This window comes from Pseudopipra pipra, chromosome 9 (genome assembly GCF_036250125.1).
Source record: "Pseudopipra pipra isolate bDixPip1 chromosome 9, bDixPip1.hap1, whole genome shotgun sequence".
Classification (NCBI taxonomy): Eukaryota; Metazoa; Chordata; class Aves; order Passeriformes; family Pipridae; genus Pseudopipra; species Pseudopipra pipra.
In genome coordinates this window covers 5,023,732-5,046,766 of record NC_087557.1, presented here as the reverse complement: position 1 = coordinate 5,046,766, position 23,035 = coordinate 5,023,732, and the positions used below count along the sequence as shown (strand labels likewise).

General features: G+C 50.6%; 1 protein-coding gene and 1 long non-coding RNA gene across 5 annotated transcripts; both read right to left on the bottom strand.

Moving 5' to 3' along the window:
* Positions 1 to 1,148: 1,148 nt before the first annotated feature.
* Positions 1,149 to 12,687, bottom strand: LOC135418547 (uncharacterized). Its single transcript, XR_010432511.1, has 3 exons — positions 12,555 to 12,687; positions 11,512 to 11,540; positions 1,149 to 1,527 (listed from the first exon to the last, which is right to left on the bottom strand). It is a non-coding gene; the product is annotated as an uncharacterized LOC135418547 (long non-coding RNA).
* A 4,397-nt stretch (positions 12,688 to 17,084) lies between these two features.
* On the bottom strand, positions 17,085 to 22,868 carry LOC135418693 (zinc finger protein 436-like). Of its 4 annotated transcripts, none has more exons than XM_064664225.1 (4): positions 22,762 to 22,868; positions 22,525 to 22,652; positions 22,243 to 22,375; positions 17,085 to 21,526 (listed from the first exon to the last, which is right to left on the bottom strand). In XM_064664225.1, the coding sequence occupies exon 4, from the start codon at positions 21,416 to 21,418 to the stop codon at positions 20,252 to 20,254; it is 1,167 nt and encodes a 388-aa protein (XP_064520295.1). In that variant the 5' UTR covers positions 21,419 to 21,526; positions 22,243 to 22,375; positions 22,525 to 22,652; positions 22,762 to 22,868; the 3' UTR covers positions 17,085 to 20,251. The 4 variants fall into 4 exon arrangements, with proteins under 4 accessions (XP_064520295.1, XP_064520293.1, XP_064520296.1 ...); XM_064664223.1 differs by having other exon boundaries at positions 17,085 to 21,530; positions 22,270 to 22,375; XM_064664226.1 differs by having other exon boundaries at positions 17,085 to 21,530; positions 22,283 to 22,375.
* Positions 22,869 to 23,035: the final 167 nt, after the last annotated feature.

Here is a 23,035-nt window from a genome sequence, read left to right as displayed (position 1 = left end):
CAAGGAGCGTGGCAGGGCTGGGGTAGGGCAGGATAACTCACCAGCCTGGAATAGAGGGGACCTCATTGCCCACCATGGCTGGCAGAACAGACAACCAGGACAGAGGTGCAGCACCAAACCATCCTCCCTTGGTGTTCCTTTAGCAGCAGTAGTGTTTTGCTACATCCTTGCACTTGGCCAATGCTTTTCCCCAACCAAGCAATTCGTTACAGGACACTTTGTTCCAAAGCAAACCCCACTCAAAAGCCTCGAAGTGTTCCGAACCCCAGCAGCAAGCGTTTGCCCCTCTGCCTTCTCACCTTACCCTGCAACAGGCTGGTGGTGGTGAAATCGTGGTTCTGTGGAAATTTAGGGGAGCTGGCATGAGTTCAGGCTGGTGTGTCTCTGAGGAGCCAGCTTAGCTAATACTGCGTTGGGAAAGGGCTGAGGTCAGCCCCATCACCCTCTATCACTGTCAGGGTTCTAGTATGGGGGCAAGACAGCCTGGAAATTATTCCTTAAGAGAAGTGATAAATAAAGCAGCCCAGTTTTGGAACCCTCAGATAGAGTCCATTGCAGAGGAACAGAGTTTGACCCCCTCTTTGTCCCGCTGCATCCCATGGTGGGTCAGACAGGGCTTGATCATGCTGCCCGGGAGTGCACCTTGTGGGGCAGCTGGGCAGGTGACACCCAGCCCAAACAGTGGCCACACAGTGTCTAGCCTGGTGTCACTTCTGGAGAGCCCATCCCGGGCTCTCCAAGGTCATGGGACTTGCTGCCTGAGTCCTGTCAGAGAGCTTTGCCTCCTTTTTCCTGCTCACCGATGCCAGGAGGCAACCCTCACCCAGCCACAAAAACGGCTGCAGCACCCAGAAACCCCCCTGGGTGGGCTCCCTTAATCTCCTGCATTCCAGGCCATGTCACCCTGGAAGGGGTGGCTGCTCCCCAGGCAGCAGACGGGGGGACAGGCTGTCCCCCGGGGGGTTTGGCAGCACACTGCCTCCGAGGCGAGGGCTGGCTCGGGGCTTTGTTTTATGTCCTGTTTATCCTGCCGAGAGAAACAGAGGAGTTCAGTGTGCAGGAATCTCGCGTCCTTGCCCCGCTCCCCCGCCGCATGAAAGCTGCTGAGCAAACAGGAGAAAATCAAAGGCGATTGCGCCCCGCTGGGTTTCCGCACCGCCGGCCCCGCTGCCAGCTCTTACATAAGCCCTCGGCTCGGCCCGGTGCTGCGCTCGGGGCTTTTCTTCTTGTAAACCAAGCAGCTGCCCCAGCACAGCCCCTCCGGGACCCTGAAGTTCTGCCACCCCCTCTGCCAGTCGGTGAACAGCTCTCTCCTGCCTCCTTGCCAGCCTGCTGGTTTGTTTTTTTTTTTATCCTTGTCAAATAAGATGTAAGACCTGGGCAGCTCCTCGATACACAGCCGTGCTACGTTCAGCAGGTTGTTGGCATGGCAGGACATGGGCGGTGGGTGACAGCCAAGCCAGGATGTCCCAACAGTCCCCAGACTCAACAGAACACCACGAGCTGTCACCATTGAACGTCTTCAAACTGAAAAAGAGTAGGTTTAGATTAGATATACAGAAAAAATTCTTCCCTTTGAGGGTGGTGAGGCCCTGGCACAGGCTGCCCAGAGAAGCTGTGGCTGTCCCTTCTCTGGAATTGTCCAAGGCCAGCTTGGATGGGGCTTGGAGCAACTTGGTCTAGTGGAAGGTATCCCTGCCTATGGCAAGGAAACTAGATGGGCTTTCACGTCCTTTCCAACCCAAACCATTCTGGGATTCCATAATTGATCTCATCACACCCCCTTCAAGACTGAGCACTGGGTCATATCACCTTCTCCTGCTGGGGAAAGGAGATGCTTTGGCCCAAATATCAGCTCCATAACATGAAACCTCACCTCCCTTTGCTTTGCTCCCAGAGCAAAGCACAGGTTTGTCACCGCTGGCACAGGTGTGTATCCTCTCCACCAAGCACAGCCTGAAGCACCAGGACAAACTGTCCCTGCTTTCTTGTCTTGATCCTGTCATCTTTGGCTGTCAAGCAGTCCCCAGGCATTAAGGGTGTCCCCAGACATGTGCCCTGCATGGCTTATGAGGATTCATTTCCCCAGCTCTCCTGGGCATGCTCTCAAGGCTCATTCCCCCCAAACCATTCCCCCAGCCCTGTGGGGCACCCCAGGAGCAGCTCCTCAGACCATCCTGGACCTGCCATCCATCACTCTCCAGCAACATGCTATCATCCTCTACCATGCAAAAGTGTTCTTACTTCCTACATCTTTTAACTGTTTAATATTTTCTAATTAAAAGCAATTTTAAAAAGTCCAAAAAAAAAATAATTTCCTGAGTTTCACCACCATTTAAACCTAACAGCACAGCAGTCCTGTTTACCTGCATGCTCCCCGAGCCCCCAGTAGGGAACTCCTCACTTTCCTGCATGCACAACAGCAGAGGAATTAAATCAAATTAACTCACACTTGGAGCTGTGGCAGGATTGGGCAAATCCTGGCTTGGCTATCTCACTTTAGACTACATCTTGCAAACAGAAGGGCTGGAAACAATTTTGCTTTAATTGCTTTTTAAAATGCAGCCAGCAGATGGTTTGGTAACCTGAATTCATGACTCTTTCCACAGCTCCAGGCTGCTGGCTGGGAAACCAAACCCAAGAACAAGCCAGGTAGTGAGGGATCCATCCTGCCTGTTTTACTGAAGTGCTGGTCATGATGCCCAAGACAGGGCTGTCTGGGCTGGCCAAGAGGGACAATTTGCAAGTGCACCACAGCCGGTGGCATCAGGGCCACCATGCTCAGAAGCACCCTGATAAGCCTGGAGAGCCCATGAGTACATAACATGGTCCACAGTTTCCCTGGAGAGCATGGCATGGTCTCTCTGTGGCACAGGGGACAGGCCCTGGCCACATGTCCTTTGACCCCGGGGGCTCTTCCCATGAACCCGTGCCCAAGAGCATCCTAACTGCTCCTGAAGGGTCCATGAATCAGGCAGGCAGAGTCCTTTTCTTTTTAGCTCTTGCTCTGACCCACTGTGTGACTTCCCACTAGTACCTTCACCTCTCCATGGCAGTCACAGGATTTTTGGGCCAGTGACCATGATGTCTCCATGCCCGTCAAACTGGGAACAGGGACTGCCAGGGCTACACACCAGTTGCAGACCTGTGCACTACAGCAGGGTTTGAACACACCCAGGCTGACCCTCCTGACCCGAGTGGTTTATCCTTCACGGGTTAGTCCCCACCTCTGCAGGAACACCCAGGTGTTCCACATCCCACAGTACCCAGCCACAGGGCTCTGCCCCAAAACCAGCCAGAGAGGAACTAAGTCCATCCCGAGAACCTTGCAAACGTCTCGTGAAGCCGGCTTGTTTTTCTCTTACCAAGTAATTTGAAATTCTTGGAAGGCAATCAGGAAAGTACAAAGTATTCCAGCTCAGGACAGCCTGGGACTCATTCCTTAGAGGCACAATGGTTGTTTACTCAATCACTCATACATTAATATCTACAAATTCATGAGTTCAATTGTAAACAAGTACTGGCTTTACAGTGGTGTCTATTTAACAATAGTGGTTCCAGCTTGAATGGTGATTTTGTTGTTATGGTTGTTCTAATCTGGCTATCAGAGGGTCGAGATCTTGCAAAATTATGGGAAATATTTCAAGCCCACTTATTTCTGGTTTTGAAATGCATCCCTCTGAAACCCAAGGCCAAAGAAAGACTATTTCAAATCAACATCGAAGAGCACAGGCAGGGAGAAGAGCTGTTTGTGCCAGCACTGTCCTCTGGCTCAAGAATAAATGAGGGAAAATGTCGGCCATGGATATGTTTGTGCTGGAAATCTGTAGAAGATTGAGAGGGAAGGTTCCCAAGACAGTCTCCTAAGGGGACCAAAAGAACAAAAAATATCCCAAAACAACCATTTTCCAAGACAAAGAACAATTGGCTTCTGGAAGCACTTGTACTAGTGGGTTGCGTATGAGCAGGTCTCATCTGCACTCATCAGCTCAAGGACTGTAAGCCCAAAAGTCCAGGACTCTTCACAACACTCCATCTGTGGAAAGCCTCTGAAACTTCATCCCAAGAGAAACCTGGCAAGACCAGCTCCCTCTCCCAGAAGGATCTGTGGGGGACGAGTATCCTCAGGCAGTTTGCAGACACCATCAAGTTGGGGGGGGAGTGTTGATCTGCAGGGGTGTAGGAAGGCTCTGCAGAGGGATCAGGATAGACTGGATCAATGGGTAAAGGCTGCTGGTATGAGATTCAACAAGGCCAAGTGCTGGATCCTGCACTTGGGTCCCAACAACCCCCTGCAGCGCTACAGGCTTGGGGCAGAGTGGCTGGAAAGCTGCCTGGTGAGACCAGGACCACGGGGTGCTGGTTGACAGTGGCTGAACAAGATCCAGCATGTGCTTAGGTGACCAAAAAGGCCAATTTAACCTGGCCTGGATCAGCAATAGCATGGCCAGCAGGACCAGGGCAGTGTCTGTCCCCCTGTTCTGGGCACTACTGAGGCACCTCAAATCCTGTGTCCAGTTCTGGGCACCTCACTACAAGAAGGACATTGAGGTGCTGGAGTGTGTCCAGAGAGGGGCAACTGAGCTGGGAAAGGGTCTGGAGGACAAGTCCTATGAGGAACAGCTCAGGGAGCTGGGGAGACTCATCTTGGAGAAAAGGAGGCTCAGGAGGGACCTTCTCACTCTCTACAACTTCCTGAAAGGAGGTTGTAGCCAAGTGGGGGATTAGTCTCTTCTAATAAGGAATAGGACAAGAAGAAATAGCCTCAAGCTGCACCAAGGGAAGTTCAGGATGAATACTGGGAAAAATTTCTTCATCAAAAGAGTTGTCAGGGATTAAAACAGGCTGCCCAAGGAAGTGGTGGCATCACCATCCCCGGAGGTATTTAAAAGACGTGTAGATGTGGCACTGGGCACATGGTTTAGTGGTGGCCTTGGCAGTGCTGGGTTAACGGTTGGACCTGACAATCTTTAAGGTCTTTTCCATCTGAAATGATTCTGTGATTCCATCTGCAGGATCAACATGGTCCAGAGCTCACTGGAGCTTACCTTTTTTTCCCTGTTTACTGACTGGCACTGCCACAGGCCCTTCATACATCAGGTCTGTGCAGCCTCAAGCTCCCCAGCTGGTCCTTCCTACAGACATCTCTCCCTTTTGGGTCTGATGCTTTGCCACAGGGAGTGAGCTGATACCCTGGCTGTGGGCTCCAGGAGGTTCACCAGGACATTCATGGCTAGGCTGGCATCACTTCCCAGCTCCTGTACAGTCCTACATACACACACTGCTGTTTCAGGCATTATCATGCCAGGGAAGATGGTTTTAGCTCAGCTTTCTCACCTCTTCTGAGCAACAGTGACTTGTTTAGGTAGCCTAAGCAGGATGAAATCCACCCTCCTGCTTGCAGAGTCAGAGCAGATCAGTCAGCTTCATCCCAGTGCTTTCTCACACTTAGGCAGAGCTCAGACACCTCCACACAAGCTCTTGCTCTAAGTGGGTGAGGAGAGACAAGTCAGAGAGCACTTTCCTGGATGATTAGGGCTTGTGTGAATCCCCAATGGGTTGTTCTGGGGACAGAGCCTCAGGAGCAGCAGACTGCAGGCTAATCTCAAGAAAACCACTCAAGAGGAGGAGGGAGGTTTCCTGAACAGGAGGTTCATGTATTTTTATCTTTGCTGCTGTCAAAGGGCAATAGCTGAGATTGCAGTGTCTTGGAAAGCCTCCATGAAAGCTATCTCCCGAGGACATCAACAAATCTGGAAAACCACCTTCACTCTCTTGATAAAGGTTTCAGCCAACAACTGCACTCCAGGGCACGTTTCCAGGCAGCAGTCACTTCTACTGGCTAGAAATGCATCAGCCTATGTTTCAGCGAAACCTTTGGCTTACTCAACCCACAGGTACGTCCTGGAGGTGCACAAGCCTGCTCTCTTGTTGGGGTTCACACTGCTCCAGCTGTGACTTCTGCCTTGCAGGAACCAGCCAGACAGGTGGAGGTTAGAGGGTGGTCACCCAAGTGCTGACAACTCACTATCCAAGGGCAAGAACTCTCAAAGAAGCCCTGATTTAAACCAGTGAAGAAATCCAAGAGGAAACACTCCAGTATTCAATCACTTTCCCTTCTTACCCCATCAAAGACAGCAGGACATGCTGACATCCAAGAAAACCCATGAGCCTTTGATCTTTACTGCTGCCTCTGCAGCCAGAGAGACCCGCACTGAGGAAAAGTCACTACTGCATAAAACCTGCTGTGCTACAGCAATGCAAGAGGTAGCATCTGGCTCCCTGTTCACTCCACTAAGCAGCTGCTTCCACAGGCATCATGGGAACATCCACTCTGGGACATTTATCTCTATGTTTGCACACAAATACTCTCCTTGGAGGAACCCAAAACCTGTCCAAACATCCCACCTCACCAAGGAGGAAACCATCTGCACCAAACCAGCTCAGACCATGCTGATGCCACTCAGGCTGGTAAATATCTGTTAAATATCCACCTATAAATATAAATATCCACCTCAGGCTATGGGGGGAAAGGTTCCTTCTGATCCTGCATGGGCTGGGGGTACTATCTTGCAGATTGGGCAGGGTGGGAGCTCCTCCCTGACCACCTGCAGTGACCACAGTGGAGCACAAAGCCAAATTGCTTTTATGGCTTTGCCTGCCCAGATCCCCAGCTCTCGCCCATCCTGCCTGTCAGCCAGTCCACCCCAGAAGGCAGCTCCCTGTTTGTCTTGGATGACCTCCTGCCAGACCAGAGCTTCCCACAGCACAGCTCTTCTGTGCTGCCCGGGAGTGGATTTCCTGCCGTTTGATCTAAATTTTCCCATCGTTTCACCAAGTGCCTCCTGATTTCCTTCATCAGAACCAATCTTTCCATCAGGGAGGTGGCCCTGCAGCCCGGGGCTCTTTGGCAGGGAGCTGGGGGAGAGGTTTGGTGGTCAGCGAGTAAACACTGCTGGTTCATGGCTGGAGCTGGAACGGTGGAAAGGACCTTCCCTCCTTTCCCAGGTGGATCAAGCATGAACATGCAGTGCCCTCTGCTGATCTGGCCACTGAGGGAGATGCTGGAAGGAGCAGCATCCAGGGCTCAGCAGCTTTGCAAACCTCTGAAGGGACAGCCAAGCCTCCAGCCTCCCTGCAGGCAGGAGAGGGACAGCACATTCCTCTCTGCTGATGATCTGCCATTTATCACAGCTCTTGGAGCAGGTGTTTGAGAAGCTGAGCTGGTAGAAGAGGCCCAGGTGGGTCCCATCAGCTAACTCTGCACCTGAAGGCTATAACTACACCTAAAGAAGCCAGGACATCTAGGGCAGGTTGCCCAGAGAAGCTGTGGATGTCCCATCCCTGAAGGTGTTCCAGGCCAGATTGGATGGGGCTTGGAGCAACCTCATCTAGTAGGTTGGGGTCAGGGTTGAAACTAGATGACCTTTAAGGTCCCTTCCAACCCAAACCAGTCTAGGATTCTATGATCTTCCCTACTCTCTGCAGTGCCACTCACTATGCTGAGCAATGCTGTCCTCCCCCAAGCAATGGGGAGGGGGGACAGCCTGGCAAGATGAGCACAGCATTAAGGGACAAGGAGCCAGTGTGGGAGACAAAATAATGCTCCCTTTCCCCTTGACCTGAGGCTCCCTCTCCCAAAAGAAATGGGCTGCTTCATCTTGAAAAAGTGGAGGGAAGCAGACACATGGGGTGGACAGGCTGGTGATCCAAACTGTCCCAGGGAGTGGAAAACTCTTTCCAGGAATTGTACAAATCAGGTGTGAAATGGAGACATCACCCATACCAGGACCTCAGTGAATTACTGCTCTTGCTACAGAAGCCTTCGTGGGAACACAAAGACAGAAATTATTTAAACAAAGGCCCAGAAATGTCCCTGGCAATGTTCCTGTTTGCAGGACTGGAGGCAAGGCTAGTTGTAGCTTCAAGTCCAGTATCAGTGGATTTAGCATCTACAAGGAGTGTTAGGTCTGCAAGTGCCTCTGCCCAACTCTTCTGAGCCAGCCAGAAGAACTGCAGAGTGAAGGCAGCTCCAAACTTGAGAAGAAAGAACATCCAAGCTGGTTTGGCTGGAGTTGGCAGAGCCTCTGGATCCCCACCATTGCATCAAAGCAAACCTGCACTTGCTCCTGAAGCTGCATCCAGCCATGGGCTGGCAGGACACCCACACCTCAAAGCAGCTCACACTGGAAGGAACCACTTTGTTTTTCTTTTCCTCCCTCCTGTTAAAACCCTCCCCAGTTCATTTGAGAGTGAAAAACTTTGAGTGACGTTTAAAGGCCTCAATACAGGCAGCAAAGTCCATTCCTGGTTAATAAGATTCTCTTTAGGAGATAAGTCTAATTTGTATCTAGGGAGTGATAGGGGTTTATAACTGCTGGCAGCAACCTGAGCACCAGCAGGTTTACGTGGCACAAGCAATCTCCAGCCTGATAGTCATCTCCTGGACCGAAATCAGCTCTTTCCCCTGACTGCAAAGACTGCACATTCCTTATCTCCACTGCCAGGGAAGGTCCCTGCTAAGATGCTGTGCATTCAAGTTTTGATGGCATTGCCCTCGCCATTAATTTTTCCAGGACTTCTAGGTGATCAGGACACAAAGCAAGTGAAAAAGGATCTGGCTCAGTTTGTACTGGATTCCAAGGCAGGGTTTCCTTCCTCCTTGTTTCTAGCCATGGCTCTTCAAGCACTGCCAGTCCCCCCCTTCTCCGGGTACCCACATCCCCTCTCTGCTGTCGGTCTCCACTTGTTACAAACCACACTTGACATCCTCTGGGACAGAGGGGACCTCTGCACCTTCATACTGTGCCTCTGTCTCCTTGGAGCTCCTCCAGCTGAGACAAGTGACTCAGCTTAGAGCTGATGCGTGAAGTCAAGTCTCTCCTGGAAACCAAAGCATACTTCCAGAGGGGAGGAGCACATGAAACCACAGACAGCACCAACACAGACGCCAGACTGCAAACCTCAGTGGCTCTCTTGGGACCTCTTGTCCAGTCTGACTTCTTTCTCACGAGCACTGTTTGTGATGTTTCATGGATGTATCAGCCCAGGATGTTCCTCCTTCCCCCAAAACACAGCTGCCCTGCAGCAGAGCCCGTCTGCTGTCTAACTGATGACAACAATCAGAAATTATATGCTTTAGGTAAAGGCAAAAAGAATACAGGGCCACACAAATTCTTCTGAGGAAGAAATTAAGCTCAAGCCACACAGACCTGATGCCTTCTGGCACAGAGCCTAAATTTTCCTAAGGAGCATCCCAAGCCCAGCACCTTCCAATGTACTCACATCCTTTAGCACAGAGCCAGGGATACAGCTGAGAGTTGGTGAGAAGGGCACCACGAGGACACGGTGTGGTGTCCATGACCCACGTACTCTTTTGCTAAACCCACCTCTAGCCCACGTGTGCTGAGAATGCACAGCCAGTGTCTCTCTAACTGCACCTCATGGGGAGACACCTGGCTGGGATGACAGGCTCCCCTCTGCACACTGTACCTTTGTGTTATCTCACATCCACTCTAAAGTGCTGACAGAAGAAATGCTGAATCAGGAGTGCTCAGATGGAAGAAATTAATTTGTTTTTTAGCACCAGTATGGCCCTATGCTGATTTGAGGCGTTGCTGCTTGGGGAGCAGAGGATGTGAGATTCAGTGCCTGGCGCCCTGAGGAACAGCTTGTTTCCAAACCACAATGAAATGTCCTGGATCTGGGAAATGGGGAGGCCAAGGGGACCCACAGTACCCTTTTTGACAACTCAGAATTATTTCTTAGTACCTTCTGGCCTCTTGTTCACAGGCCTGTGACGAGGTGCCTTGGCTGCTGACGGTACTTGCAGTGGCAGCACTCAGAGCTCCCACCTGCACCCAGGGCCAAGGCCAGCCCTGCTTTCTGTACCACTGGTGCAGTCACCAGTAAGCTGTTACCTTGGAGAAGTCAACAAAACTCACAGCCACTCTTCAGGAGCATGCCCCAAGCAGGCAAACAGCTCCTGTTTCCCTGAGCTCAGCAGCCCTGCCTGATAAAAGATGGGATGGAGCTGCTCGGAGAAAAGGAGAAGAGAACGTTTCCAGTGCTGGCTCTGCTCCCATCGGATAGAGAGTGCATGGCACAAAGTCCCAGAGGTATGGCTCTGGGGTGGCCCCAGCACACCACCAAGCCAGGCAGCCACAGGGAACAGCCCAGCTCTCCATCCCACTGGGGCGCTGTGGGGCACAGGAGCAGTCCTTGAACTTGGGGAAGAGCTGTGGCCATCCAGGCCTCCTCCACCTGGAAAATGCCCACTGGCACCACAGAGAGCTGGGGAGAGGAGGCACAACACCTTGCCAAAGCCCATGTCCCAGCCTTTCCAAGGCTCAGCTGTGGGAGCAGCTTCACCCCCCTGCTGAAAAACAACAGCTAACCAAATCCATGCTGTCCCCAGTACCCATTCACAGGTGCTGCTCCCTGCCTCAGTTTCCCCAGCTGTCAAAATCATCCTACTCCAAGGCCTGGCAAGAGCTATTTTACATCTGAGGCTACTCCAGCTGTGACCAGGATGGTGTGGGCAGCCCCAGAGGAGCCTCTGGCAGGCAGAATGGAGGGCAGCAGGCAGAAAGGGGTGCCCCGCCTGCCCCCTCGCTCACCTTTCCTGTCTGTGTGCTCCGTGGGGAGCAGGGAGCTGCACAAACCCGGGGCCAAGGAGCATCTCCACCAGACACCCAATGCGTCCTGAAACCCTCTGGCTTCTTTAAAGGAGCTGGACCCACTGCCACGAGGGGGTCTCGTGTGTCCCCTGTCCCCAGGCTGTCAGCACAGCAAACATCCACCTATATCCCCGCGGTTCTGGCAGGGCGACATTGCCATCTGCTGCCTGCTGCTCGGCAGGACACGCCAGCCTGCCTCTGCCACCACGCATGGCCCTCCTCCAGCCATCCCTGGGGGGATGGACGACTGTCCCTGCGGGGACCCTCCAGCACCGAGTGCCACAGGCGCTGGGGCAGCAACCACGCCACCGCCTCCACACTGAGCTCACAGCTCCAGCCCAGCAGCAAGGAACACAAGGCAGCTGTGCTTCATCCCACCACACACCTCTGGGTTTATCCTGCTCCAGGGTGTGAGGTTGGTATGCTCATTTGTGGCTAATGAACATGCAGCCACCCAGCAGCACAGGGATGGCAGAGCAGAGTCCCAATCCAGGGTCATGTTCCCTGCTTTCATAGCCATAGAACTATGGTTCTATGATTATGGAACATAGTTTGGGTTGAAAGGGATATTTTAAACGTCATCTAGTCCAACGCCCCTGCAATAAGCAGGGACCTCTTCAACTAGATCAGGTGGCTCAGAGCCCTGTGCAACCTGACCTTGAACATTCCCAGAGATGGGGCAGCCACCACCTTCCTGGGCAACCTGTGTCAGTGTTTTCCCCCCCTCACGAGCACCAGTTTTAACTGTTCTGAGCTTCTGTGTGACAAGCCCTGGCACTGAGTGCTGCCCTCAGCCCTGCTGGTGACTCACCCACCAAATGGGAACACACACCTCCAGCTCTTGTGCTTCGGGTTCTTCATCTGGAAACATAAAGATGGTATTTTTTAACTCACAGCCACACCAAGAGATGTTCACTTATTTTAAACTTGAAAGTACCTACATACTGTTTCTACAGCTTAAGATAGGAGATGCCATCAAAGGGAGGAGAAAAGTAGTAATTATCTGTAGTTCAAAAGTTTAGCCTTCAGAGAAGGAATTGGGTTTCCAGCTATACTAGTCAAATGCTTTTAAACTGATCTTTTCCAAGAGGCTGTGTGGTTTATAATTGAGATTACCCACCTGAGACAGGTTTCCACATCAGGCCTGGATTTATAGGACAGACCACCTGGACAAACACTGATGGCTGGACAGGTCACTTGGCCGCACACCTTGGTGCTGGTGTGCATGTGGCCACGATGGACAGGCTGAATGAGTGAAATCAGGCCTGCCTGAGAGAAAAATCACCTTTTCCTCCCCCCATCAGGTCTGGCACTGAGATTTGCTGTGCCGTTCCTAAATATTGAAGTATTATTTCCTACATTTTCCACCCACGTGGCCTCAGACTTGCAGCCTGCCCAGTCACTCCCCCAGATCCCAGTCTCCCCAGTTGCTGGGAATGTGCCACAATTCCATTGTAGCTGTGGCACAGACCCCCAGGAGCTGGTCTCAGGCATCCCCTAAAAGCAGCACATCCATACCAGCAGTGCTCAGGAAAGCTGTCCCAGCTGCCTTGTCCTGACATCCCATGGGGCTGGGGGTCTCCCAAGACAGCCCCAGGGAAACCCTGGATGTCTCCTCCTCTGAGCCTGTAATTTGGGCTTCTACCTGCCTTTGTACCTTTGACAGCTCCTGCAATGAGCCTGGGAGCAACTTAGACAGGGTATTATTTGGATTTCCTCCCACTGTTACTTCTCTGTGGGCAGGCAACATGGTGTTTACCCCATAACCTAATTCTGGTTACCAGGGAAAATACCAGGCAGATTTCAGAGCAGTCCAGGGACTGCAAGGAAAAAAGGAAGGACTTTACAAAGAAAATAATTTTAAAAAGCACTTACCTGCACGCTATAGATTTTGTGACATCCTTTTCTTCTTAAATCATTTTCTCACCCAGGTCTTATGACTTTGTGCTTTCTTATTATATACAGCACCTCTCAAGGCTTTTCCTTGGCCGTGTGTTCAGTCCAGAACTCCGCTGCAGGGAGAACCAACCCAGGAAAACATGTTACTCACAGACCCAAGCAGGGAGGACAGTTTATTTTACCCTGTTTCAAAAGACTGAAGGGGAGAACAATATTAATAAAAATTACCTTTTTTTCTTCTGCAGCATTTCTTTTTTGTCCGTGAAGGAGGTGGGCATGGGGAGGGACCTCCCCGCCATGCCCCCAATACCCCCAAAACATGCAGCACAGCTGGAGAGGGATCAGCAATGCCAGGGTCACCAAGGGACCACACTAACCCAGCACTACTTTTGGGAACCCGTGTTGGAGAGAGGGCTTCAGCCCTCCTCCCTGCTCTCTTTATAGCTTGTCAAGGGCCTCAGCTGGTCCCCATGATGATGCTCCTCTCACCATAACAAGATGAACATGTGTCTGTCTCCTGCAGGTCTCTTCCCATGGCTTTCTCCTGCCCTCTGTTTTTTAAAGCGTGCCCATTTTATACTCAGTGACAGGCTTCCAGTCATAGAATCATAGAGCCATAGAATTGTTAAGGTTGTAAAAGCCCTTTAAAATCATCCAGTCCAACCATTAACCCAGCACCCACCACTAAACCATGTCCCCAAGGGCCACAGCTACACATATTTTAAACCCCTCCAGGGTGATTCTGTCACTTCCCTGGGCAGCCTGTTCCAGTGCTTGACAACCCTTGGGGTGAAGAAATTTTTCCTAAAATCCAATTCAAACGTCCCCTGCCCTATTATTTCCCCACCCCAAGCTAAACCCCTCCACTTTGTAGAGATGCTGCCAAGACCCAGTGAACACTTTTTGCTGGTGTCCTGGGGTTGGCTCCAGTGCAACAGGAGGTTACATGGGAATAAAACCATTTGGAGGAGGATTTCAGGCTACTGTGAACAGGGATCCTTCATTTACATCACATCCAGGCAATAAATAATGGTTTCAGCCCCTTGGAGAGCAACAGTGCCCCCGCTGAAGCAGCGGCTCATGGGCACTCACGGACGCCGCCACTCAGCAGTGACCTCCTGGCCCAGTTGGCTCCAACTTCAGAGAGAAATGGATTTGCACGTCTCTGGTTTCCTGTGGCGTCACAACATTGATTCCTTTATTGGATCTAAAGCCGTTTCCAAGGCATGTGCTCTCATCTACTGCATACAAGTTACCCAAGAGAGGAAAACCAGAGGAAATGAGCACCTGGGGAGGAGGCAGTGGGATGGTGGCAGCTTTGTCAGGCATTCACCTGGTCACTGGTACTGTGCTCTGGGCCATTTTAAGATGCTCCAAGTGCGGCCCAGGGGTAATTGCCCCTTCCCACATGCTCTCCCAGCTCCTGGCATTAGGATCATACTCCCATCTTTTCAGTTGTAAAGTCCTGGTCAGCAATGCTGAAGGCTGCTCTGTAGTGTTTTTGCCGAATTATTACCTGTTGCCAGGGGGTTGGGGGATTTAATTTCTGCTAATCCCAAATAAAACAACTGTAGGGCGAGAGTCCTCAGTGCTGAGATTGCCCATGAAGTGAGTCAGCTCAAAATAAGGGGAAAGGTTCGATCCTGATGCCGGAGAGGAGACAGAAATCCCCCCTGTGAGGAAAGGAAAGCTAAGCAGCATGTGCGAGACAGGCAGTAAGGGAAGCAGGGAGGAAATATCCCTGCAGGAAAGCTCACACAGTGGAGAGAGACAGAAACACACGTGCTGGACTAGTGAGGAGGGAGAAACTGCTTTCACAGTGGCCAAGGACTGACCAGACAGTGACAAACACATCTTGAATGGGAATAAAAACAAGGATTTATCACAAGGTACTGGAGATGAAAGTCACAGCATGAAGTCCTGTGAGGAAAGTGGAGGAAAAGCACTTGAGAGCTCTGTTGGTGGTGGGGCTCTCTCCAGCAGAAGTGGAAATAGTATCTAAAAGCCAGAAGCAGGCAAAGGCCTCCTGGTAGGTGTGGTGGGAGGCACAACTGGAGCAGACAGCTGGTGCTCTCCATCACCAGCAAGGAGGAGGAGTGGGAAAGGGCTCAGGCAGGCAGAGCAGCCCTCCTGTACTTCCCAGGCTGCTCTCTTTGATGCAGGCACCAAAGTTGGGATGAGGAAAGAGGTCCCAGTTTCAAAGGCTCTGCAGCTGCTCTGCTGGACACAAAAAGGTGACCCAGACACCCACACACTTGCACAGGATGCTCTGCTCTCCTACACAGGAGCCTGGAGGCTGCTCCTGCCAGGCTGGCTACCCACCCGTGCTCACCCATCAGGGTGAGGGGGGATACTAGTAAATCCAGAGAGGAGTTGAGCATCCAAAGAGGAATTTGCTGCACCTCTTGTCAGGGAGAGGGACGGGGCTTCTCCACTTCTCCGCTGGGGTTTGCAATCAGATTTGCCTTCCTGAGAAGCAACTGCTCAGATGCCCTCCTTCTCCAGCATGGGGAGCAGGTACACACTGCTCTTCAGACTCCTCACACATCCTGAGTTCCCTGGTCAATGTTACACATTCACACAGGAGCAGGGCAGAGCCTGCTGACCTGCTTGCAAAACTGCAAAGAGCACCGGTGAAAATAAAACTGCCGTAGGCCAGCTCTCAGCACTGCATGTCCCAGAGACAGCAAACCCACTGTGTGCTGGCTGCACCTGGCTCGAGGTCAGGGTCTGATTTGAATTCTCTTTAAGTGGTAGAAATGTGCCTGCACTGCTGTGTCTGTGCCCAGGGGCAGGAAGCAGCTTGGCCTGCCCACATGCTCTGCCAACAGCTCGCAGGGCATCTGCTCTGCTGAGCCAGCCTAGTGGGATGCCAGGCAGCTTTCCCACCTTTACCATCACAGCTCCAAGGTGTTGTTCTTAGATTCTCACCCTCTTGCTATTTTTATTTCTCTAGAAATGCTCTGTGTGGCCAGGTGACCTTTATTAAGATGGTATTTTTTTATACTGCATGACTCTGCATCTCTGCTGGGCCCTCCAGGAATGGAAGCAGCAGCTCCTGCTTGCCTGGCATTGGAACATTTGAGCTCCTTAGCCATCAAGAGAAACAGCCACTGGATCTGAAACCTGGCAGAGCCCCAGGGCCTCTGTAATTAATAACTTCTGCATTTTGTTTCCTGGTAGTTCTGTATTTTAAAGAGCAGGAAAATAGTTAACAGAGTGCAGAAAATAAAAATCCATGCTTTCAAATAAGCACTGTAGCCATTAGAGGGATCAAGAGCATCACATCTAAGCATAAATCAATGTGACCAAAGACAAAACCAGCTACATTAAGAAAGAGCTGCCCAGTTGCTCTGCTCCTCATGCCTGTCATCCCCTCTTGCTCTAAAATCCAGGTTCCCAAAAGCAATGGCCCTGGGAGTGGAGGAGCTTTAGAGGCATCCCTGCCTGATGCAGGTGAGGAGCGTGGTAAGCCTGAAGCACCCCAAATGCACACAAACAAAAGTCCAAACACTCCTGTGCTGCCAGTGAGACAAGCATTGCAAAACACACAACCTTTTCACACAGAGCATGCTGGATACAGTAATTATAGGCAAAATAATTGCACCCCTTGCTTTCCCCTCGGTAGAGCCCCTTTCCAAAGCAGAAGTGCAGAGTATTTCTACAGCAATAACCTGCTTTCTGAGCCCAAGAACAGTTGGTAAAAATGGCTTCTCTCAGGTATCTGATAGCTGAGGCAATTAAAAGAGAATTAAACTGACATTTCTAACTTGCAGTGCAAGAGGGATGTGCAGTGGTGAAATAATTAAGAGCTACTGCTGGGAACATACTGTTTTCACCTGTCTGCTGCGAAGAACAAAAGGTCAAGAAGCATTTTTGGCTTTTTATTTTTGTCTTCCTTTTTCGGTAATTAGTGTCTGGTTACTGCTGCATCCCCAAATGCCAGAGCCCAAGGGTTTTCCAAATGACGAGAGAGGTATTCAGTGGTCGGTACCTGGTTTATCCAGCCTCACTTGGTGACAAGCCACATTTTGCAAGTCAGATTTCCCTGCTCAAGTGACGCATGTGAAGAGCTCAGAGCTTCATTTTCTGGTTTATGAAATTGGCTTGAAAGGTCTTTCCAGCACCTGCCTGGGAGCGGCTCCACAGTGGATCTGCAGTCCCATCCCGTGCTGTCCTCCTGTCCAGCATCATTTGCTTCCCCACCAGTCACACTGGTGCAGCAGCTGCATCTGAGCCTATGGGGAAGGGAAAGTGATTCTCTGGATAGGAACCCACCTTGGAGCATCCTTGTGCAGACAGGGCTCGACACTGCAGGGACTCCCAGCTGTTTTTCACAACTCCATGAACACAGAAAGATTCACCCCCCCACACCTGAGTGTCCCATGGGAGCAGAGGTGGGTCTGAAAGATGAGGGGACACAGCAGATGTACCTCTTCAGTGCAGCAAGGGCCCCAGTGTGTGTGAGAAAACAGAAATCAGTTTCTACCTTTCTTTCCCATTAGCTAAAAGAAAAAAGTGATATTTATTTGCTGGATGCCAATCCGATCAGGATCCAAGTCTCAGCATGTTTTTCACATGAAATTCATGCCTGTAGACACAACCCCAAGTCATCCTTGCCCTCACCATCATCTCCACCAGCCATGCTTGGCTTATGCTTCAGCCCATCACCCCAGGGTACCCCTGCCTCTGGCCCTTCCTTCCACCTCTCCTGCTCTGCCAACCCAACTCCAGGTTCATTTGCAGGAGACAGCTACAGTTTAGGAATGTTTCTGATGTTTTCCCAAGTCAGAGTATCCCAGGATTTTAGTCTCTCTCATGCAGAGTGAACCTGAGCACACCCTGGGCTTGTGTTTACCACTGACCTTCCGGAAGGGAGAACAGGGCTCTGTGTGGTTTTAGGACAAGCACCCCTTCCCTCTCAAGGTGAGCAGGTGAGGGATGAAACCGAGTAGTGTGCTTCTCCACAGTCAGTATCATTCTGCCTCAGCCTGTCCCATCTCCTGCCCTGCCCAATCTCCTGCATGCAAGCTCTTCCAGGAAGGATTTGGGAACCAATCTGGAAGAACAATGAAGGTACATGCCTGGCTGACTCCATCCTTTCCTCTGCCAGGGGTGGCAGTCACGTTTTATAGGTCACTGTATCTTGCAAAGGAGTTAATGGAAGTTTCTTTGAAGAAGTTCAACACACTTGTCCCAGAAGCCATCACATTTTAATTACTCCTTTCACACATCCAAGCACTTTATATGCGAGTCAACCTTCCAGGCAAGTGTCTTTTTAATAACCTTTTAGTTAAGCCTAGTGGTTCTCATTTCACCATCCATTTCCTCTTCCCATATAACAGACCTTCATTCAAAATACTTTCACCATTATCCTATAGGTACAAATTCCACCAACTGCTAACATCGAAAAGCAGAATAACTGGATTTTCTCAATTACTGCAACTGCCTAAGCAGAACAGTCACACAACATAAAGATGTGCATAGTGGTGCAGTTTAATTGGATATTAAAACCCCCTGCAGCAAGAGCATTGCATACCCAAGGGAGAAGCAGGATGCTGAACAGGGGAGGCTGTAGATGACAACTTCAAAATGGGTTTAGAAGGTGAGCGTGGAAACTTATTGCATGAAAGCTTCTAGAACAGCTTTGTCACCTCACTATCTGCCCTCTCTCTCTCCAGGTCACTTCAGAAGGTGTTGAACATCACAGTCCCCACAGAACAACACTGTTGACCTCTCTCTGCAGAACACTTACCCACAGTCAGCCAGGATTCTTGTCATGCAAAGATCTTTCCTCTTAGAGAGGCTAAGCAGCCCTCAGATAAGACCGAGCTGTTGCTAAGGGGCCCCAGCAAAAGCCCTTTGGAAACCTAAAACGGTACTGGAACTTCCTGCCTGGAGGGGAGTTTGGAGAAGTCTCAGTCCCACTGTAGTGAATGCACATGGTACACAGGGTCCAGCCATCCCAGCATTGCAAAAGTACACAGACAACAGAACACATCCTCAGAAGCAGGATGCAGATCAGTTCCCCCATCTGGAGGTTTCTTTGAGGAATTAAATAAAAATGACCCATCAGTGATGCCAGGAGAATTAGTCTCCAATTCATAATCGAGTTAAAGTTTTGCTGCAGACAGTGGTTCAGCTTGATCTGAGCCAAGGACCTCACATCAAGCACGGCAGGACCCACAGCTGTGTGACACCTGCTCAGCTCTTGCACAGGTGGAAGGTGCTGAACAGCCATCATTATTTTTTACTCCATGGAACAAGCAAACTAATGGTACAATTAGTATTTTATATTAAATAGCCTTGTAGTAAATGCAAAGTTACATTACCCTGAAGCTTTACCTTCACCTCTGCTGCACAACTTCCTACTGAAAAGGCAGAAAGCACTGGAAAGGAATTACTGAAATTATGGCAGCTGGCAGGCGAAAAGGAAGCTGATATGGAAAGGAAATTCAAGCTGCAAATTAAGGACAAACTGGATGCTTCTACCACAGTGGTTAACAGCAGATAAAAAAGTAATTATAAAGTTTCAAAGTTAAAACCCTACTGCCATAACTGAGGCAATACCAACCTCTTTGGAAGTTACAGCCTTGGAGTATTTGGCAGCAGCTGAATCTGCCAGGCTAGTTTGTAAGGAAACTTTTATTCACTAATCATCTAAATCAAAGTGAAGAGTCAAGCAGACACTTCAGTAGCACTCAGACACATCACAGAACGCAAAACACGGTTTTGTTATGGGAAGCTTCCTTATGTGTGAAAACATTTAAATTAAGGAGATTCCCATGCGATGAGTAGCAAAGGTGGCTTAAATTTGGTCTTTTGCTCTTTGAATTTTGTGTTCTCAAATGCTTCTTAGCGCAATACTCAGCTGGATAGAGTGCATGGTTCCATTAGAGACATAAATGCATTCCAATCCTTCATGCCAAGAGCATGCATCATCATAGCCAAAATAAAGCTTTTCCCATTATTAACAGACATTCAACTCATCACATAAAAGTGCATAAAGTATTGGTACTCCCTTACATAATACCACTTGTGAAATACAGCTGGTAACTGTTGCATTTATTAAGGAAGTGGTTTGTAGGTTTTTTTGTTTTGTTTTGTTTTTAAATAACCAACATGATATTCCCCCTCCAAATAGAAAAAATGTAGTGGAAAGAAAAACTCAGCAAAATACAAGGACAGAAGGGATAGAGGGACAATTCTGGACTGTTTTGACTTAGCAAAGACCTGCAACAACAGATCTCCAAACCCAGTGCCAGAGAGCCATCACATTCAAGAGGCCAGGGCCAATTTATCCAGTGACTGAGGCTGTGGAGAGAAGTCTGACAGCCTATGCATCCTTGCACAAAGCTCAAGCTGATGCATGGTCAGTCCAGCAAATTGAGACAGCACGAGCACATGTGAGTGATTTCAGTCTCCCCACGTGCAGTAATTTCATTACTCAGTGGCAATTAGGTAATTTGTTCATACAAAGCAGTTCAAAGCCAGTCAGTGCAACCTCTACCAGTACAAGTTCCAGAGATCCCTGTGATGCAGCATTCCCCGCTGGGGCAGCGGGTCTGGACCGGGCAGAGCGCTCGCAGTGAGTGCCTTCTCCAGCCCAACAGAGCAGACCTCGCTCAGGTGAGAAGCAACCGAGGAGACCGCAGCCACAAATGAGCCAAGAATTAAGGTTTGTCAGGTTTGTGTGTGCGCTCGTGCCTCCGCAGGGTCCCCGACTCAGTGAAGGAATGCCCGCAGTAACCGCAGGAGTAGGGCTTCTCTCCCGTGTGGATGCGGTGGTGGCGCTGGAGCGACGCCAGCCGGGTGAACGTCCCCCCGCACTCCTCGCAGTAGAAGGGGCGCGCCCCAGAGTGAGTCTGCTGGTGCCTCTTCAGCCTGAGCAGCTGGACAAACGCCATGCCACACTCCTGGCACTTGTAGGGCTTGTCCTCCCGGTGGATCACCTTGTGTTTGGAAAGCAGGTTGGGCTTGTCGAAGCCTTTGCCGCACGTGGGGCAGGTGTAAGGTTTATAGTCGTCTTCCTCAGGCTTCTGGTTTTCCGCGCAAGGCCGATCGCTGTACTCAACAGCGTGCTGGTTACGGTGCACTACGGACCAGGGGTTCCTGGCCATGCCGTTTCCCAGGATCACCATGGAGCGCTCGATCTTGTGCACGTTGCGCAGGTGCCTCCAGACGTCGGCCGTGCGGATGAAGCCCTTGTCGCACTCCGGGCATTTGTGCGGCCTGTCGCTGGAATGGATGAGCTTGTGCATCCGCAGGTTTGCCGCGCGGAAGAACTCTTTGGCGCAGGTGGGACAGCGGTAGGAGTTTTCCACGAGGTGAGTTCGCCTGTGCTCCTGCAGCTCGCTCATACCCTGGAAAGAGGAACCACACTTCTTGCACCGATACGGCAAAGCTTCCTCGGAGACAGGCTCCAGGTCCTCTGCAAACATGTCACCAAGAATGGTATTTTCATTACCATCGTGGAGTCTTCCCCGTGGTTTCCTGGAGCAGTCAGAGGCACTGTGCTCTAAATCTTTTTCTTCACACTGCAGGTCAAAGTTGGTATCGGAAGGGACAAACACCCCAGCTGGATTCTCACCTTCTTTCTGATAGTAAGTCTCACAGGTTTCTTTATCTTCACACTGCAGCTCTGCAGGAAGCTCCTGCTTACCTGAAGGTCCAGCAGAGTTGCAAAGAGGACTGAACATCTGTGAGTAACTCATGTCTACCTCCTTCTGGACGCTAAGTGTGTGGCCTTCCTGCTTAGCTGTCTTTCTGGAATAATTTGAATGCTTCTCACCTGTGTCACAAATGTTGTTCCCAGAGCCCCAGTCCACACTCACATCCATCTTCTGAGGCAAACGCTGTGCTCATCTGCAGCTCATCAATGATGTGCACACCCAGAGCTTTGGGCCATTCATGGTAAGGGCATCTCATTTTCAGCTCTCTTTAAAGTCCTCCCTAGACAATAAAACACCTGTTTCATCAGTGATTCTTCTGATATTAACGTAAGATAAATATATAACACTAAAGATAATTTTCTTATTATAAGAATTGGACAGACTACAGACAGTAGAAGAAACAGAACAATCTACTATTAGATATGTAGAAAACATACATTCAGCATATGAAACACAGACTATATTTAATGAAGTTAAATCCTCTATCATCATCCAGCCTTAACTATAAACATAAATTGATAATTTCCACTTTAAATTCATGTAAAGATGAAAAATCATAGAATCCTGGAATGGTTTGGGTTGGAAAGGACCTTAAAGCTCACCTTATTCCAACCCCCTGCCATGAGAAGGGACACCTTCCACTAGACCTGGTTGCTCAGAGCCCTGTCCAACCTGGCCCTGAACACTTCCAGGGATGGGGCAGCCACAGCTTTTCTAGGCAACCTGTGCCAGGGCCTCACCACCTGCAGGATAGGGAAGAATTTCTTTCTAACATCTAATCTAAGTCTCTCCTCTTTTAGTTTGAAAACCTTCCCCCTTGCCCTGTCACTATCTGCCCGTGTAAAAAGTTGCTCTCCCTCTTTTCCATAAACTCCCTTCAAGTACTGGAAGGCCGGGTAAGACATCTCCGAATACAACCATATATAGGTAAGAACACACATATATAAAAACACACACATTTCAGTATTTGCACGCATATATAAATATAAAACTTGCCTATTTACTTTCAGAAGGCTTACCAAGGACAGTTACCAGGGCAGTAGAGCGATGTGCATCCAGAGAAAGGTCTTATTCACATCTCAGAAAGGCCGGCTTCATCAGCCACACAAGCCGCGCTTTCTTCTGCTGTGATACAGAAAACAATCTGGATTAGTCCTCGTTAGTCACTGCCTGGAACAGCGTGGCTCGACTCACCCCCAACTTCAGACATTTCCTTTAATTCAATAAGGAGCTGGGTAAAAGGAGTATTCCTCACCTCCAGCCCTCTAACTGACCTGCTGCTGCCTTTGGGGAAGGAAAACTTTCCAAGGGATGCTGGCGCTGCGCGGCTTAAGAGAACTCCATAACCATGGCCGTGCGGTCCCTGCAGCGGGGGAGGGGGATGTTCAAACCGCGATGTAGGCTGAAAAACAATAATAAATACACGTATAAAAAAGAAAGGGATTCATTGTTCCCGGCAGCACGAACTCCCAACTTTTGCCCGCTCCGATGCCCCGTTCCCCCCGCCCTACCTGGGGGTCTCCCGGTCCCCGCGCATCCCCCGCGCATCCCCCGCGCCGGCGGTCCCGGCGCAGCGGCGGCTCGGCCGTGCCCGCAGCGGCCGCGGCTGCAGCGGCGGGGCGGGACCGGGCGGACAGCGCGGCCCCTCCCCGGCGACAGCGACAGCGACAGCCCTCGCTCCCGGCTCAGCTCCGCCGCCCCGTTCAAATCCTGCGACCGCGATTCCTTCCCGCCGCCCCGGCGGAGCGGTTCTGGAACCCCCGGTGCTCCGGGAGCCTGTTAACA